Below are 18,760 nucleotides of genomic sequence, written 5' to 3' on the forward strand. Positions count from 1 at the left end.
ACGAGAAAGATCTACTCTCCAATTGGAGACCAATCACCTGACCTTGGCCTATATAGTGTGTGCTAAGGCTTTGGCCAGAAGGCTTTCTCCACATCTAAATTCTTGGATAAGGAAGGAACATAAGGGGCTTATTAAAGGAAGGTATATCCTAGATTCTATCATTGCTCTTTAGGAAGGGATTGAATATGCTCAAAAGAAGAATCAAGACTTTGTTTTTTTTAAAAACTGAAGTCAACATGGCCTACTTCTAGCTGAAGTCAACATGGTAACCCACTGAATGCAATTATGGAATCCACACCGTCTCAGCAGTCATTAATCTAAAACAGCCTTTCAACCCTAGAGGAGTATGTCTAATTGGAGATAAGCCTCTTCTGCCCCTTCGAGATCTTTAGGTATGCAATAAAGATTTATGTGCTAAGCTCAATGAAAGATGGCACATTAACTGGAGTAATAAACAATGGAATTACAAAATTACTAATATTTGGATGAAAGGTCTTTAGCCTAAGATGTCTTGTCTAACATGGCTCATAATCCTTAAAGGTCTTTGGGCTAATGAAAGGGCTTTAAAGGCAGGAATTGGAAATGGACTTTGCCCAAGATGTAATACAAATGTGGAATCAATATCACATATTTTCTATAATTATCATCATAACACTAACTTTTTTTGTTTCTTGTAGGTGCTGTTAATGCCAGTCCACCCAACTAAGTTCACTTGGAAAGAGATAATCTTGGGTGAAATATATGGCATATCTCTAATAGTTTGGAATTGGATAAGAAGCCTCTTTCTTTGGAATATATGGATTTGCAGGAGTAAAAAAAATGTCTCTATCGATCCTATTCTTGGATTTAAGATAGATTTTTTGTTGCAGGTGGATTAGAATACTGAGAAGTTGCAAAGTCTCCATGAGGAAGCTTATCCTGGAGGCTCAGAAGATGAAGTTGTTGCCATGTTGCTAGATCTCAAGAAGAAAATTGTGGATTCCAAGAGGATCTGAATTTGATACATGTTGTAATCTATGACTGGTTGCATAAGGCGGCTTCTATGTATTGAAGCTCCTCTTCCCTAGCAGCTGTAGAATTTACTCCTTTTGAATATATCTTCACACTTCGTCCCAAAAAAGAAAGAAAAGCTTCGTAGATGCCTTTGAGCAAAACTATAGTCGAAATTTGGTAATTGTCCGCACTGTTTTCCAAAAGGGGGGAAGAGGAATGTAGTCGCACCATCGCATGAAAGCAATTAAAAGGAAAAGCAAAAGGCGTAGTATTGTTGTATGTAAGCAATTGTCGACCGCGAAATATTCATGGTTCGACAAGAAAACTGAGCACTCGACTGGCTCTCTCGCGCGTGGCGAATCGCGATGGCCGGAGCTACGCAACCTGCGCCGCTTGGATCCCTCTGGAACCAGGTATCATCTCCTTTTGCACCGAACCTTCCCACTGTCTTCTTTCTCCAACCACAAATTGGAAGACCCCAATATGATATCTGGCTTTCTCATATTCAGAATGACCAAACAGGTTCAGCAGCTGGCTCTGGCCGTGTATTTTCCATTGTGGATTTTCTGCGTTTTTTGCTTGCCTATTTGCCACAGTATATTTAGACGTAGAAGCTTTGTTGTGGAAAGCCTTTTTTCTTAACCGATCAGAACAAGAACAAGTTCTGGTAGCTGGTCCTTCTGCTCAAATTTTCGCAGCTGGCTATTGCCGTGCGATTTTCCATCGTGATTTTCTGCATTTTTTGCTTGCCTATTTGTCACAGTGTATGTACAGGTAGAAGCTCAATTCATCCAGAGGACCCATCGGGCTGAAGGCTGTGCATTTATTGCGAAGATAAGAAGCCTAGGAAAGTGCACAAATGGTACGGACTTTGCTAATAAAAAATAACTGCTCGATTAATGGAACGAGAAATTGAAGAATGGATACAATGACCTGTAGACAAGTGTGGTATAAGATACAACGAATCAAGAGGGAACGGTACGACTGATGCTCTCTCTAATTGTAGAAGAAATAGCAGCTTGAGCACAAGGGCTAGAGACACGTGGAGATGTCTGAGCTATGCAGAGCTGAAAGCAATATGGATCCCGGATTTGAGCAGGAAACTAGCACTCAATCTCGAAATTGTGAGAGTGCTCAAGGGAAGAGGTTCACAAAGAGGGGAGAAAGAACAAAGGTGATACATAAAAGAATAGAAGGAACACTAATTTTAAAACATTGGTACAAGGCTGCACACAATCAGCCCATGCACGCAATGAAGGTGCATAAGTGATGCTACTGGACTGGCAGCAAAAGATCTCACTTAGGAAGATGAGTGAGAAAGGTGATGGCTGGAATGATGGGTGATCTAATGATTCATCTAGATGTTGGTAGCATGGGCATGGTACTGCCTATAAATAGGCATCAGATGCATGAGTAGGCTGACTTGATATCAATAGGATTTGATGGCTGAAATTGGACGCAAATTGCCCACGTGGCCAAAAATGAAATGCACTCCACTGATCATAAGTGTGTAGCATAAATAGGCTTAAGTGGATAAGTGGTAGATGCATTCTAATCTTCACTAGATGTGCCTAAAATGAAGAAGGTTTATGTGTATGAATGAATGACGGATCGAGACAATGAAAGAGCTCCCAAAAGTCCTCATTAGACTCAAGCTAGATATGTACACAGAAGAAGAAATGTGCAACATGTCTATTAACACCCCCTCTCAAATCTTGATGTGGTTGAAGGAGAGTAGGAAATGCGATGGAAGATTAGACCATGTGCATGTTGATGAAGTTCGTCGATGAAGATGTTAAACCAAGTAGCATGACCTCCTCTCCAAAGAAAATCCCATTGCTAGGGGTGGTTGACACAAGTTGATGGAAGTGGAGAGGCCTCGAATGAGTCATATTGAAGGTATATCGTTGGGGTATGTATGTAGAAGAAGACAATGTAAGCTTGTCTAACAACACCTCCTTTCAAATCGTAGGTGTGGTTGACGGAGAGAAGTAAAAAATGTGATGGAAGATCAGACGACGTGCATGCCAACGAAGTTTGTTGATGAAGATGTCCAACCAAATAGACTAAGCAAGTTGATGGGAGTGGAGAGGCTTCGAATGAGTTAGTCAAGAATGCATGACCTATGTCTGTCACATCGAACCAAAAGATGCTAGTGAAGGGCTATCAAAGGTGTTGTGATGTCAAAGTGCAGTGATGTAGAAGCATGTGCACAAATCGATTGTAGATGTTAAACATGGAGAGAGGAGAGAGAGAGACTGAAGAATGTTGAGAATGTTGAATGTTAAATGTTGAATCAACAAAGTAGAACAAGTACAACAAGCTGTGTGCGTATGATTGATTTACCTTTCCAAACCTGGTTACGAATCCGAAGGAGGTGATTCTATATTGAATATTAAGAAACCAATTACGTATTGCATTGAAAACTTCTACTATAAAGGGAATTTCAAAAAACCTCACACATTGTGTACAACATGAGCTGGAAGATGGTGATCAATAGAGCAAGCTTGATATAGGCAAGAATGGGGGTAGGAAAAGATATAGTCGGCCAGCCCTATGTTGGTTTGACTAGGTAGATATGGTTTGCCTTGCCATGTGATTGCTAGTTTGATTGGGTAGACCCTTACCTTGCCTGTGATTAGTCTTTGCCTAGTGCTTTGTTGGCTTGCTCATGATGTTGGTTGCTTGTGAACAGGTTGCCCACCACCTTGGTTGCGTGTGCCTTGTTGCTCGTAGCTCAACCTAATGGTGCTGCCTTGCCCATGTTGCTCACCTAGCTTGCCCTTCTATTTAGGAGGTGCACTCTTTAATACCCCCTCTTAGATCCTAGATGGGGCATAAGACTCAGAGATCTGGAATGTTACCGAAGAACGGCCTAAGGAAGAGCTTTGGTGAAGAGATTCTCCAAGTTGTCCTTCGTCTTGCAATACTCCACCTTAATGGTTCCATCCAAGATCTTCTTGTGAATATAGTTATACTAGATCTTGATGTGCTTTGTTCGTATGTGAATATTGGGCTCCACGTAAGAGCTACGGAACTCTCATTGTCACATAGTAGAGTGATAGCTTGGGTATGAGGACATCCAAGCTCTCCCAACATCCTCTGAAGCCACACAGTCTCACAGGTGGTAGAAGATCTTGCTTGGTATTTAGCCTGTGTAGATGATAGGGCTATTAGCAGTCATGTTTGTCATGCCTTGTCATCTCCTACTTGTGAGCCGTAGTCCGAGTCAAACAAGGAATTTTGGAGCTCTGACGGGTCTGTCATGTGTTTTGATGGGGGAGGCTACTCATTCTACAGTGGCTATTTGGATGCTTTTTTTTTTGTTTGTCGGGTTCTAGTGTGTTTTCCATGGGCAGTTTCTGCATTTCCCACGTTATCCACACTTGCCGTACATGGTCCTTCCTAGTCGGATTTTTTGGTGGCTATCTAGCATTTTCTAGGCATTTACTATGCCACGACCAGCATTAAATGTTGATCAGTCAACATTTATGGCATTTTTAGATTTCAATAGGCTAGTTTAGGGGTTTTGTGGCTATTTATAGCCATTCCCCACTTGGTAGTCATTCATATCATCATCTTCCTCTTCCCTGGGGTACACACTCTAACTCCGTCATCTTCCTTCATCTTCGATGCTGCCATCATCGTTAGCTTGATTTGATGCCCTCACTGATGTTGTGGGTTGTGTGCAAGGACTGATCAGTCCATCATCATTGTATCACCATTCTTCTTCTATCAGTGCAATATTCTTCCCTCATCCTTTGCTCTCTCTCTCTCTCTCTCTCTCTATGCTTCTCTCTGTGTTCGTGTTTCTCTTCGGTTGCGCACTCTCACAAGGGCAACAATCGGTTGCTTCATGTTGCTCCACCATGAACCAACACCTACACCAAGTAGAAATTAGAAACCTATTGTCGATTGGCAAATCTCAATGTTGCCAAACTTATGAGAATCTGTCCATCCCTGCAATGCCAGAATGGTGTCTCTTGAACATGCGGGATAGAAGATGCCAAGATCGGGAGTTCCCTTGAGAAAGCGAAGAACCCTGAAGGTAGCTTGCTTATAGTTTTCTTGGGCTCACTTTTAAACCGTGCAAGCAAGCCAATGAGAAAACAAAGATCAATCCAAGTGTTAAGGAGGTAGATCAAGGATCCAATGAGTTGCCAATAGTGGGAAGTGTTAGTAGCTAGCGAATCTACATGGATTGAAGCTTTCTGATTTGGGTCCATAGGAGTGGAGATGGGATGACATGCGTCTAAGTAGATTAGTTAGTTCATGTGTGAGTTTGTGCATGAGTCATTGGTTGGGCACATTATTTATCAATCATTATTTGTTGGCGCCTGATTTATTTCAGCTGGACTGCAAACGTAGATTGTGTGGGCTTGGATGCAGTAAACACAACTATTTGGATGATGCCAAGTTGATTACAATGGCTGGGAACTGAGCAAACTGCTGATGTAGAGTGATCACCAACAGTAGATTGAGGGCTGGATGCAGCTACTTGACTGATGGACAACAGCTCAAATTGAGATACCTGCTAGGAAGGGGTGTGGACAGCTGAGAACAGGTCGTCAACAATTTGCAATCAAAGATGAGACTGAGTGGTGGGCAGCTTGTCTATTTATAGATGAGTTGATCCTCCCAAATTATGGTTTGGCTTATGGGACACATACACTCTCTAGGAGAGTTTGGTATAATGATCATGTTTTGGGGCTATATTAAAGAGCTTATCAGCTTATAATCCATTATTTAGCTCAACAAAGGCCATGCCTTTGGGGAGTTCACTAAAATCATGTTTTGGGTCTATATTAAAGAGCTCATCAGCATGTAATCCATTTTTTAGCTCAACAAAGGCCATGCCTTCGGAAAGCTCACTAAGATCAATAATAATGGAGAGAGGTGGGCTAGGTTGATTTGCATGTGATGATAGTGATGGAAGGGAGGGGTTTCTAGGTGTTTGAAAGCTTGAGATGGACATTGATGATTGAGAATGTGAAAGATGAGATTGTGACACTAAGATATTGTTGTTTAATGGCGATTGAGAGGATCTTGCTAAGTTGATAGCATACAAAAATGGGTTGGATGCAGAGTGTGATAGTGCAGTCAATGAAAGAGGGGAGTAGGTGGCTTGAATTGCCTTAGGAAGGTCCACCTTTGATGTTGCCATGTGTTGTAACTTGTGGGGTGCAGTCGATTGGTGCTACTGCCATGGTGGTAGGGATGCATTTGAGGCTGCCATGTGTGTGGGAGAGAGTGGGAGAGGATGTGGTGATGAGGCCACGTGTGGAAGGGAAGGTTGGCGGGAGAGCCGACTGCTGTGATGCATGTGGAGGTGCCTTGGAGGTCACTGATGGGTTTTGTGGCCATATCATAGTAATGGGCGGCTTGTTGAGTATATGGTTGGATAGAGGCCCAATAGTATTGATTAAAGCAGGGGGCATAATGGAATAAGGCTGATGTAGCAATTGGGTGATGAAGGTTGGTGGATAGGGCAATGAGCCAATGGGGAGGAAAAGATCTGGCGTGTAGTGGTAGTGGCCATGTGTTGGGAGAGCTGGTAGGGGGCACAATGAAGTAGATGTCAATTGGTGGACATTGATGTTGGGTGGAAGAAGGCCACACACTGTGATGTTCTTTGCAAGGGGTGTGGGTAGCAGCGGTGTGGAAAGAGTGTTGGAATGATGGAAGAAGAGGCGTGGAGAATGAGTGGAGTGGTGGTGGTGACCAAAGGTGGTGAATAAATGAATAAAGTGACTGCCTATTTATATGCACGAGTTGTCTAGAGTGGTGCATCTCTGTGTGAGCACTAGTGAAAAAGTGGCCAAAATGTGGACACAACCCTTTTTAGGGTTGTTAGTGCCAAACCCTAAATGAAGTTTGTAAATTGAAAAAGTGGTTTTTCAACGGTGGGGATTGTGATCTACAAGTTTCTTCTAGAGTTTGATGGAGTAGCCAATGCTTTGTGGGCCCAGACATCGTTGGTGCCAATTTGTTGTACTCATATGTCTTCCATGCTGCTTGAGTATGAGGTGTCTTTGCGGTTACAAGGGAGGCTTCCTCCTTAGTATGGTGGCTCCAATGAACCATTTGCAGCTTTAAAGAGGGGTGATAGGAAGAAGTTGAAGGCATAGTGTTATTTGTCACGAGGATAAAATTTTGAGATGCTTTAATCTTGTTGATAACATTTGATTAAGATATTAATCAAATGTGCAAGGTTGTTTAGCACGTGATGCACGTGGTAGTTATTTCATGGTAACAGGCCAAGGACCCCGAGGATGTAGTGGATGTCAAAGGCAAAAGTTGTGATAAGTTATGCCAGTTGGGCTTTGGGGGTCAGTTTGGTGTCAGTTTTGACCCTGGGACAGTTATTTGGCCAATAAGTGTCGGTGGTGACACTAGGGACTAGCATTAATTAATTAATTAATGGCAGTCTAAGGGTCAATAGAGGTTCAGGACCACTTTAGGTTGCAAATGGCCTAGCCAATTTAATTATAGATGGGCAGATTTAATTTTGGGTAGGGTCAGAAGGGTTGAAATTAATTTTCAAGATTATTTAATTCTGAAAATTGATTAAATGGTTGGATAAGTTTGAAAAATGGATTTAAAAGGCTGCCACTCGGCAAAAATGCCTATGCACACTGAGAAAACGTTTTTGGGAGCTAGGTCAGCCATTCAGTCAGTTTACAACTTGAGAGAGAGAGAGAGAGAGAGAGAGAGAGAGAGAGAGAGAGAGAGAGAGAGAGAGAGAGAGAGAGCTGTTGGTCTATTTTCTGATAAAAAAACAACAATTTACCTGTAGAGAAGACAACCATTTGGGGGCCTGAACAGGCAGGGGACTGTAGGGAGTCATCTTCTAGGGGCTGGCAATAGCATTGTTGATCAGGTGACAGCATTTTGGAGGTGCTTGACAATATAGGTGACCACATTAAATGCAGGTTGGAGTAGGCAGCAGGTAGATTTTAGGGTTTTCTCGTGAAGAAAATCAGATTTCTCTCTCATCTTGGCTTTCTCTCATCTTCTCCAACCCCATTCTTAGGAGATCTTAGCATTTCTCAGCCATTTTGAGTAGATCTCAGCCAAATTTGGTGGACAATAGAGAGATCTTTGTTGTAAATCCTAAAATTTTGCAGAAATTAGGGTTCAGCAGCCACCTTGAGACTCGAGCCAGCAAGAGAAGGCATCGTACACTGAAATCAGCACCTGAAATTTGTGGAATTGATAGGGATTTCAGATACGAGGCCATCCATTTTGATTTGGGGCAACATTTGGCCAATTGGTGGTTCCATTTGTGCAATTTGTGGTTGAAAATCAAGGGGCAATTAGCCGAAATTGCTTGTTGATTGTATGCACAACAAGGGGCTTTTGGATCAACAAAAATGATTGTGGAATCTCAACTTGTACTCAATCCATTAGCAATTGAAGTTAAAGAAATACTGAAAGGGGCGTCAGTTTTAGGGCCAACCGGGTGTTTATTGTCCAAGATTATTAAGGTAAATTGCACACTTCAATTTATGTTTATTTGTTGATTGTTGTAATTAAGTGCTTAATTAAGGAATTACCACCCTTTCCAAGAAGGAAGACTGGTTTCATGGTTCCATTGCTGGATACCACTCAATCCCTTGATTTGGTGGGCCGAGGCACTTGATTACAAGCCAAAGCTTTGTGCTATTGTTGATTTTTGCTCTTAGTTGAGTAAGTATAACAATATGTCTTCATATAGTGAGATGCAATTAAGCAACAGTGATGCCTCTTAGTATGAACTTCCACATGGGAATGAAGAAAATTCAATGTTTGATCTTGGACAAGGCTCAGACCATGGACAACAAACTGAAAATGTTGCTATTGGGCAAGTTGTAGGGCCTTCAAGGCATAATGAGGGTGATGACCAGCAAGGTGAAGAGCATAGAAACAAGGAATGCCCATTTTGGCACTTGGGAACGAATTAATGCGTTTCGGGAGGTCCGAGCCTAGGAAACGCTGGCGGAATGTTTCAACCCGTTCCCTGTCTCGTTTCCGCTTGTCCCGGGCCGTTCCTTGTTTGGAATGGCCGTTCCAGTAGCGGGACATTTAAAAAAAAAAAAAACATCGATCCTGTCTTGTCCCATCTCGCACTAGCTGGCTCGACTCCCGGCTCTCGTGATTACTGTCATGACTCGCCTATCGTGACTCTTGCCCTGCCTCGTGCAAGCTGACTCCCGCCTCTCTCACTTGCTTGATCCGCCTCCCACCTCTTACGCCTCTCGACTGCCTGGCCGGATTGTGTGGCCGGCCCGCCTCTCGACTCTCGCCTCTCCCGCTTGCCTGGCGCCTCTTTCTGTTCCCGCTCCCGGTTTTTGGTAACTATGGTGAAGAGGAATTTGATGACTAGTTCAAGAATCAGATGAGGATAGCAGTAAATCTCTTTGCTGAATTGGCAAAGGATCCTCAATTTACCTGATTTTTGAATGGTCTCAAGAAGGACAGTAAACACAAGAAGAAGATGACATCTTCTACACCTTCGGAACAGCAAGGTGCACCGAAGGTAATGCCAAATCTTTCATTTGAAGCTCCCAAGGATGCTAATGAAGCAAAACAGTTGGTATCTACGGGGCAAGGAATGCAAATGCAAGGCCATCATAGAAGTGCCAATCCAATGGATGCACAAATCCCCATGGTATACAGCAGCCAATGCATGGTGTCCAAGGCCCAATGTATTTGGGTATGGCTGGAAATATGCAAAACCCTATGCATGCCAGCATTGGCTTGTGCCTGGGGCACAAAGTAGCATGTTTGGTAATGCATTTGCACCTCCGAATGCTTATGGGGCTCAAGGAATATATGCTGGTCATGCAAATGCTCCGTTTGGTGTTGGTTTTGATATAAATTCAGTGAGTGTACCCTTTTTGTAGGAGCAAGATGTATCATAACGTGACACCCGAAGGGGTAGCAAAAGACTATGATGAGGGTGGAAAAGCAGTGAAGTTTGAGTCTAGTGGTGCACTAGATAGGTTGAAAGCTTTGACTTTCATTTAGCAATTCGATGCAGCCTATTCAAGGGGGAACTTCATGGAGTCTCGACGAAAGGGAATGCATTGCAGTGGTGGTCCACTCTTTTGATGCAAGGTAGGGCACCGTCAACGTGAGTACAATTCAAGCAAATGTTTGCATCGAATTGGTTGACAAGTACCTTTGAGGTGGACATCATGACAGCTTAATAAGTTTTGGGATGCATTGCTGCCTATTACTTCTTTTTGCTCTATATTCCTTCATGAGCAAGTGGAAAAATATATTTGTGGGCTACTCGAAAGAATCAAGGATTTTTGCATTAAATCCACCATGTCTAGCATGTCTCTACTCATAGAGACTGTGGCTACAGCCGTTGCTTTGCTATGTGGGAAGGATTCAAAGCACTTCCTAGAGAGTGGGGAGAAGCCAAATAAAAAGCTGTTTAAGATTGAGAAAAGGGGCAGATCTGAAAATCAGCATGTAGAGAGGCCAAAACAACAAAGAAAGGGCTTGAAAACATTGGCACAACATAGGAAATTGATAGCCGCAAATAAATGTTTTATTTGTAAATAATAGGGTCGCATTGCAAGGGAGGGAGATTCTAAAGGAAAGAAGACCAAAACGTCAGTAGGATTGGGGCTTGATTTTGTTAGTGATTGGCCCAATGATGATGCTATTGAGTTGTGCAGAGCATGGGGCAAAATTAGGGATTAGCATGTATTGATTTTCTTTGATAATGATTTACGCGCCAACTTCATCTCTATTGATATGGCAGCCGGTCTAGGCATTAGAGGGGATGAGATGGGACCCATGGAGGAAGTTGGAATGGCATGTAAAGGCTACGAAGAGTCTATCACACCACTCATTAGAAAGCTTCAATTGCATATATAGGGATATGTGGATAACAAAGAGTTCTTCATTGCTTCACTTGAGGGTTGCTCGGTATGCCATGGTGTCACCATATGCATGCAGTGATTGATTCTTATGCAAAAAAGATCAATATTCAGCATAAGAAAGAGACACTCACACTTTAATGAAAAGTTGAAAGGTGAATGTGTCCTTGTATCTGTAGCTGTCATTTCTAAAGTAATGAAAAATCATCTTTTAGTGTACTCTGTTTTTACTAAAGATAAAGATGATAGTGTGAATGTTGGGAACATGTCCAAGCTAGAGAAGGATGTCATATATTGTTGGTTTCGCGGATGCAGACTATGCTGGCCATCCTGACTGCAGGAAGTCTACTTCAGGATATGTGTTTATGTTCACAGGAGGAGCAATCTCTTGGATATCTAGGCTGCAAAAGTGTGCTGCACTGTCTATTACAGAGGCAGAATATGTAGCTGCCACAGAGGCATGCAAAGAGGCTTTATGGCTTTCATGTCTGGTGAGAGAGCTTGGGATTATAGAGGTTCCTATTCTCCACTGTGACAGTCAAGAGTGCTATCATGCTAGCACAGAATCCTGTCTTTCATGCAAAGACAAAGCACATACAGGTGAAGTATCACTTCATAAGGGATGTACTTGATAGCAAAGGAATTAAGCTTGTCAAGTTATATACAGATGATAATCCTATAGACCTTATGAAAGGTCTCCTAGCCGAGCGGTTTGCTCATTGTCGCTAGATGATGGGGGTTGGATAGTATATGTGTCTTTCAGCTTTATACATACATACACTTAGCTGATTCTTTCCTCTACCTTCAGACACGTTGCATTTAGGTGGGAGGTTGTTGGGAATAAAGTCTCACCATGCCTTTTATTGTGTTCGGGTGTGAATGCACCCTTACACTTGGTACTTTATATATATTCAAAACCTAAAATGTGGCACATTCGTCATTGTACTGAATACCCATTGTGTCGTGCTCTCACTCTCACTCTCCTTCTCTCAATTCTCTGTATCTTCACTCTTAGCTTAGCTTATGCACAGACGACTCGATAACAAGAATAGTAGACAGAGTGAATAGGAGAACCTGAAACTCAACCTCGGGGAAGAAGCTACTAGCTCCGTGCATCCATGCAAGAAGGAATATGAAGGCCTCATCACCAAGTCGTGGTTGAACCTCCAAGGCCCCGATCTAGGTAGATCCTCGAGATCCTAGCTATCAATGGGTGAGATGACCGTTGGAAGGAAGCCACCCCATCCAAGGGTAGAAGAAGAAGAAGGTAAAAGGCCTTCGCCAAGGTGTGCAAAAGACTGAGCGGTGGGTGGGGACCCCTTGTGAAATTGGAGGAATAGGAGCCCCCTTTGAAGTTGCAGTAGATGTAAATGTTCCCTAGGAGGGCAAAGAAAGATTATCCACCTCTGAATCCCCCCTTTGAGGTAGATAGGGAATCCAAAAACTCATGGATCACAGACTTTGAAATGTTTGAGGATGAAGGAAGTGCCACTGATCGTGCCAAAGAAGGTATCTGGGGTGGTGAATAACTCCCAGAGGTGGCCTCTTGAACTTGAATAGGTGAGGGTGAAAGGTGGGGCTCAGACTGAGTAATGAGTGGGCAACAATCGCTGCTTCTCAATGGAGTGGACCAGTAAGCCAAAGAAGAGGAAAGAGTCGAGCAGCCACTGTCTCTCAAAGGAGCGGGGACTGACGAGGAGACCATATCAAACAATCACTGTCTCTCGATGGAGCGGCTTGCCGAACTGCGAGCCTTGGTAGCCACTGTATCCGAAAATAGGTGGGAGAAAACTATCGCCTGCATTGTGATGATCTCCAGGAGGTCGTAGTGCCAATCGATCCTCCATGTGCTTGAAAGGACTTCGTACGCATCGGATGCGTATTATTGCCTTGAGCATAGTACTCTGATAGCTGATGCAGAAGGATCTCTGTGGCCCAGAAAGGAGAGGTGGCAAAGGTAGTGTCGGGTGGGAGACACATATACTTTGGGGGGGTGGGGAGAAAAGGTCAAAGTCGGCAAGCATCGATGGTGTGTCTGGTGATGCCACAAATGGAGCACCTAGTAGATTGGTCATTTGTTGGTAAAGAAGCCATAGGTACCAGTGTGTGTTGCTGAAGAAGGAAGAGGTTAGCCACGAACCATGAACTGCAATGTTTGCCTCAAGGGTTGGGAGGGCAGTGGAAGGGCTGGAAGTGAGCTACCAGTGGGAGGAGGATGCTACTAGTAGTAAGAGGTTGCAATCAGTAGAAAAACGCAGGGTACAGCAGTATGGTGGAGTTGTCGGGTTGTAGAGAATAGCTGCCAGTAGATTGGCTGAGCTGCCAGGTTGCAGAGAACAGCTGCTAGCAGATTGGCTGAGCCACCAGTCTGGCTGAGCCGCCAACAGCAGGGAATACCGCCAGGTGCAACAACAGGGAGGAGCTGCCAGCAGTATGGCTGAGCCACGAGTAGTAGGGAGGAGGCAACAGAAGAGCTGCCAGTAAGAAATGCAGCAAAGGGGAAGTGGAGGCAGTAGGAGCAGCCTTGAACGCAGGCTGGAAAACAGCAAACATAGGAGGGAGCAGCTAGTTGTTAGGGTGTTGATGCAGTGGAAGAAGAAGAGAAGTGGATGCCGAACCCGCCACTGGTCTTTGCCTTCACTGGAGTGGAGGATCTTTGCCGTTGTTTGAGCAAATCCAACTATGATACCATGTCAAAAAACAAAGTATCAGCGAGAGAGTAAGGCTTGCAAGGAGGAACACGGAGTGAACTCGGTGAACACTGAGAAGAGAAGAGAAGAGAGAAGAAACTCTGATGAATGAAATGATGATCTGAATCATAGAGTGAATGTGATACAAGGGAACAAGGGTGCCGTAGCACAAGGAAGATGATGAAGACAGCCATGAACCACGAATCGCAATGTCCTCTTGAAGGGGTGTGAGGGCAGTGGAGAGGCTGGAGAGAAGAGGTGACAGACTAAATGACAGATGATCAAGAACGGGCAATGGAATCCATCACATAAGCATGAGAACAAAGTAATATACCATGGGACTTTGATACCTTCCATCTAGAGATCCCTCAAATGGTTTGACATTATCAGTCACCATACTGGTTGTGTTAGCCCTTGTACTAGAAATTCTCCTTATGTATGTTACGTGTGTTTATATTTGTTTGATGCATTTGGGAATTCTCTCCTTTGTACTGTAGTGATGATTTTTGCTGATGGGTTTTCATTGAATTTCTTTTCTTGCAAAAGAAAGCTAGAAACAAAAAATTAGAGCTGAAAATTCAAAAGCAGAATGCTAACATTAAGCATTGGTACATTAAGACGCCAAAGCTGGGTCTTGAAAATTGTAAGCCATTTCAACAAAATTTGGTGCTAGTGGCCAATGTCTTTACTCAAAGATGCGACTCAGCTTCTAAAGTCTTTCTCCCCTCAACTAATGCATGTGTTCACCCACATACATGCAATATGGATATGAAGAGGTAAGAGGGGGAGGAAACACTTGAGGTCTTGGTTTCAAGTGGGTTCTTTGAACTGAACCGAGAAGTGTATGAAAATTATAGTTGGTTAAGATTATTTTCATGTATGAAACTGTTCCAAGTCCTAATCCCAAGTCTTCTAGGATATTTGGAGTAGAGATGAAGTCACCACTTGGTACTTTGGACATGTATAAATAGTAGAGGGACTGGTTCACTATGATATGGTACTGAAATGTATAGTGTGTATAGGAGCTAATGAACCTCAACATTCTCTTTCATTTGATGTTTGTAGCCACTTGTAACCTGAATGATTTGAGTTTTTCCAGCATTGTCTTTCATTGTGATATTTGTGCCTGCTTGTAAGTTGAATGATGAGTTCTTTCCGTCAGGAGGCGGTGGCTCGCCAAGAGGAAGTCAAGAAGTTGGCAGAGGCAAAGCACGCTTTACGACAAGCTAATTTGTTTCCAGAAAGACCTGGTAAGATTCATGATTATGGGAATTGTGCTTTACTTGTTTTCTTTGCACATGGATGCCATCTCCATCTAAAGTAGGTGCTTGCGTTGTTTTAATTTGGATTGGTCTAAGTTTGTGTACAGGGACCTTCTGGGGCAAACTTTGTTTGGGTCACAATTGTCTTAAGTTTCTCAGGGTCTGCTTATGCAGCATTGCAGTTGCTCAGTCAAATAGCCTTGCATGTGCTATGTTTTGCTTACACAAATCTAAGGAAGTCATATCGCATGTTTCATTTAGGTGTAAGTTTGTTATGATCTTAGAGTTGCTTCAAACTCCATATCCAGAAGTTTTTGCAAATAACCATGTTTAGACTTGTTATAAAGTTTGCAGTGCTGGATCTCATTTGATCAAGAGAGCTTAAAGATGATTTTTGTTGTCAATGTTTGACTTGATTCTAGGGTGAATGTACATGATTGAGCATATTATGATGACTTTTCAACACCAGTTTTTTTGTGTGACTCGTCTACAGATGCAAATTTCTTGAGAAGTCTGGACTCTAGTATCAAGCGCAACACTGCCGTAATAAAGAGACTGAAACAAATCAATGAAGAACAGAGAGAGGGGCTATTGGAAGAGCTGAAGGCTGTTAACCTAAGTAAATTTGTTAGTGAAGCTGTTTCTGCTATTTGTGAGGCAAAACTAAAAAGCTCAGACATCAATGCAGCTGTACAGGTTATTCAAGATGGCACCCTTTCATAAGTTCCTTGATAGCTGTTGGCTTGAGCGTGCTGTTTTAAAAACTTTGCTGCTCTAGATGCATGTTCATGTATTGCAAGATGCAGCTGTCACCTTTCCTTCTGCAACACACCTCAGTTGCTGAGCCTGTAATTTTTTTTCCAGGTCTGTTCTTTATTGCATCAGAGATACAAGGACTTTTCCCCCAGCCTGTTGCAAGGGCTACTAAAAGCCTTTTTTCCAGGGAAGACCTCTGAGGATGTGGAGGGAGATAGAAGCGTACGAGCTTTGAGAAAGCGCAGTACACTAAGGTTGCTAGTGGAATTATTCTACTGTGGTGTCTTTGAAGATGCAGGTGTATTTGTGAGCATTGTGCGTGATCTTTCAAATGTTGAGCATCTTAGAGATCGTGATACAGTTCAAACCAACTTGTCACTTCTTGTAAGCTTTGCTCGCCAAGGTAGGGTTTTCCTGGGGCTGCCTCTGATGGGTCAGGATTTACAAGAGGAGGTATATGAGTAAATGCATTGCTTGTTCATAAAACAATGAAATGAAAAAGTGCTCTCATGCCAGAAAGAAACAATGCTTTTGCAGATCTACAAAGAACTCAGCATCACTTCAGATCAAAAAAAGCTGCTTAGGAAACTGTTTCAGGCATTTTACGATGGTGTGGTGGAACTTCTACATTCTGAGCATAGGGTATTGTGATTTCAAGTTTTAGTCAGTCTTCAGCATGCAATAAATTATCGACTCTTCTCCAGAGTATCAGAAATACTGTGAGGACCACAGTAAAGCCTATTGTATGTTCCTTGTTATGTGCAGTGCCTTCAGCAGTTGGAACAAGAAAATTTGCGTATGTTGAATGCAAAGGGTGAACTCAGTGAAGAAAATGCAGGCCAGTATGAGAAGCTGAGAAAATCTTATGAGCATCTTTTTCGAAGTGTTGCATCGTAAGTTTCCGTCTGTCTGGAAACTTCAAGGAACTCATTCTGCTGCCTCTTATCTTTGTCTTTTCTATTGCATAAATTTTTCTTGATAATCAAGTGGACTGTTTTTCTACATTGCTTGCAAATTCTCAAACATGTGGATTGACAATTTGTTCATTCAAGTGTGCATACCTATATTCAGTGTCTGTATCATGGAGGATAAGAAATGGAAGACAGTGAAGATGCAAAGAAAAGCTGCTGAAAATCATCTGTGCTCACAGAGATAGTTCTGTACCCATCTAGACTTGACAACTACAACAGCTCAAGGGTTGTGGCTTCTCTGCTCTTTTAGAGACCCAATGACCAATTTCAAAATAATAAGGTCATCCAAGATAGCACAAACACGCTAAGCATTATGTGGTTTTATGCCACCATCAAATCACGTGCATGATCACGAGAGTTTAGCACTGGAACAATGTTGAAGTCAAGGAAGGATATAGTCAAAGGGATAAAGATAAGCAACATATGATGCTTGAGTGTTTGGGCCAAAATGACCTCAACATGAGCCTCTTTAGGAAATTTTGATTGGCATTAATCAATTTTCTGGCTGATCTAGAGATGCAATGCAGCATACTTCCTCTCATGTCACTCTTCTAAGCCAAGGTAACCGCGAAAGGTTTCACCCCTGAAACATTTCACTTTCAAAATGTTTCATTTCAGCCAGAAATGTTTCACCCCTGGGTATGTCCTAAGTGAAATGCCGCATGACATGAAAGAACAAACGCTGCACCTTGAAACGTTCAGTAGTGAAATGCGTTTCACATCTCAATCGTGGTGAAATGCGTTTCATGGTTACCGTGCTCTTCTCGTTTACAGCATGGTCATTTTGAAAAGGGAAAACCAATTTCATGATGATGATGTTAGCAGTCATGTTTGTCATGCATTGTCATCTCCTGCCTATGAGCCTCACCCTAAGTTAGATGAGGACTTTAGGAGCTTAGACCTGTCTATCACTTGTTTTGACGGAGGAGGTAGCTCATTTTAGAGGAGTCAGTTTATTGGCGTTCAATGCATTTTCTCTAGTCGGGATTTTGTGTACATTTCTAGGTAGTTACTATTGTCCACAGTCCGCCTACACTTTCCAGACATTGTCCACCCTTTTCGGGATTTTTTTAAAGCATTTTTGGCATTTTTACCAAATGCTGGTCAGCCATATTTTTGGCCCTAGATTTTAGGTTGGCCAGATTTGGGGATATTTGGCTATTTATAGCCTCTCCCACTCAGTTGGCAGATCATTCATCTCATCTTCCTGCTTCCTTGGTAGGTGCACACTCAGACTCCGTAATCTTCCTTTGTCTCCGGTGTTGCCGTCATCATCAGCCTGATCTGGTGCCCTCACTGATGCTATGGGCTGCATGCAGGGACTGATCAATCTTCTTCAGCTTTCCTGTTTGTATCAGCATTCTATCTTGTTGAGTGCAGGTTTCATTCTTCTTTCGTTGCAGTCTTTCTCTGTTCCACTGCCTTTGTGTTTCCGTTCCTTTCTGTTGTGCACTCTCACAGACGAGTTTGAAGTCACAAAATTGATGCAAGTGTAGTTACAACTCAAAGAGATGGTCATCTCCCTCTGTTTACTGCAGCCAGGTGGAATTTTTTTTCCAGGAAGAGAGGTGCTATTAAAGATTTTTCTGTGCTGTTCCTCACTAAGACAAAATTACAGAATACAAATTCTTCCATGAAAATGATTTGGAGAAATAGAGAGGGATGGTACTTTGCTTAGGATAAATGTTAGTTACTAGCACAAGGCCAGTAGAACAACTGGTGTAGTAATCAGGAAGTCCAAGAAGGTGCCAGATTTCCAAATGTGTAAGAAGGCCTTTTGCCTCCTGTTCATGCGATCTGAATCTCTAGCCTAACTACATCTTGCTGTCCAGATGTACCAAGCTATAATGTGGTCAATGAATTGTGAGTTGTGATAGTGACCAATAGTCCACTTTGATAGAGAGAAGTTTGGAGTTGGGTATGTCTCTTTGCTGCTGAGATTAGGCAGCCAGCATTTTTGTCGCCTACTGGAGCAGATCAGCCACATTTGGCATATTTGAGATATTTATAGCTGTTCTCCACACTTGGTTGGTCATTTACAGGTTCATTTTTGCAGGTTTCAGCACTTTCCGCCATATAGGGACTCTTCTTCCATCTTCTGGTGTTTCCTTCCGTTGTCAACCTGATCTGGTGCTCATTGATGCCTTGGGCTGCATGCAGGGATTGATCAGTCCTCTTTTGTTCTCAGCTTTCATTCAGGTCAATGCAGATTT

The 18,760-nt window shown here is 42.8% G+C and overlaps 1 protein-coding gene across 2 annotated transcripts in view; it reads left to right on the plus strand.

Moving 5' to 3' along the window:
* Positions 1-1,228: 1,228 nt before the first annotated feature.
* Positions 1,229-18,760, plus strand: part of LOC148011439 (regulator of nonsense transcripts UPF2) — a 78,960-nt gene continuing 61,428 nt past the window's right edge. The window contains exons 1-6 of one of the 2 annotated variants that reach the window (XM_087670128.1): positions 1,229-1,406; positions 14,721-14,808; positions 15,314-15,516; positions 15,685-16,029; positions 16,114-16,218; positions 16,342-16,469. In XM_087670128.1, coding sequence (XP_087526254.1) covers positions 1,359-1,406; positions 14,721-14,808; positions 15,314-15,516; positions 15,685-16,029; positions 16,114-16,218; positions 16,342-16,469 — 917 coding nt within the window. In that variant the 5' untranslated portion in view covers positions 1,229-1,358. The remainder of the gene's footprint in view (positions 1,407-14,720; positions 14,809-15,313; positions 15,517-15,684; positions 16,030-16,113; positions 16,219-16,341; positions 16,470-18,760) is intronic. The other variant, XM_087670126.1, reaches the window with a different exon arrangement.

Source organism: Lygodium microphyllum, chromosome 28 (genome assembly GCF_053477565.2).
Source record: "Lygodium microphyllum isolate KBCC chromosome 28, Lygodium_microphyllum_v1.1.10, whole genome shotgun sequence".
NCBI classification, from domain to species: domain Eukaryota; kingdom Viridiplantae; phylum Streptophyta; class Polypodiopsida; order Schizaeales; family Lygodiaceae; genus Lygodium; species Lygodium microphyllum.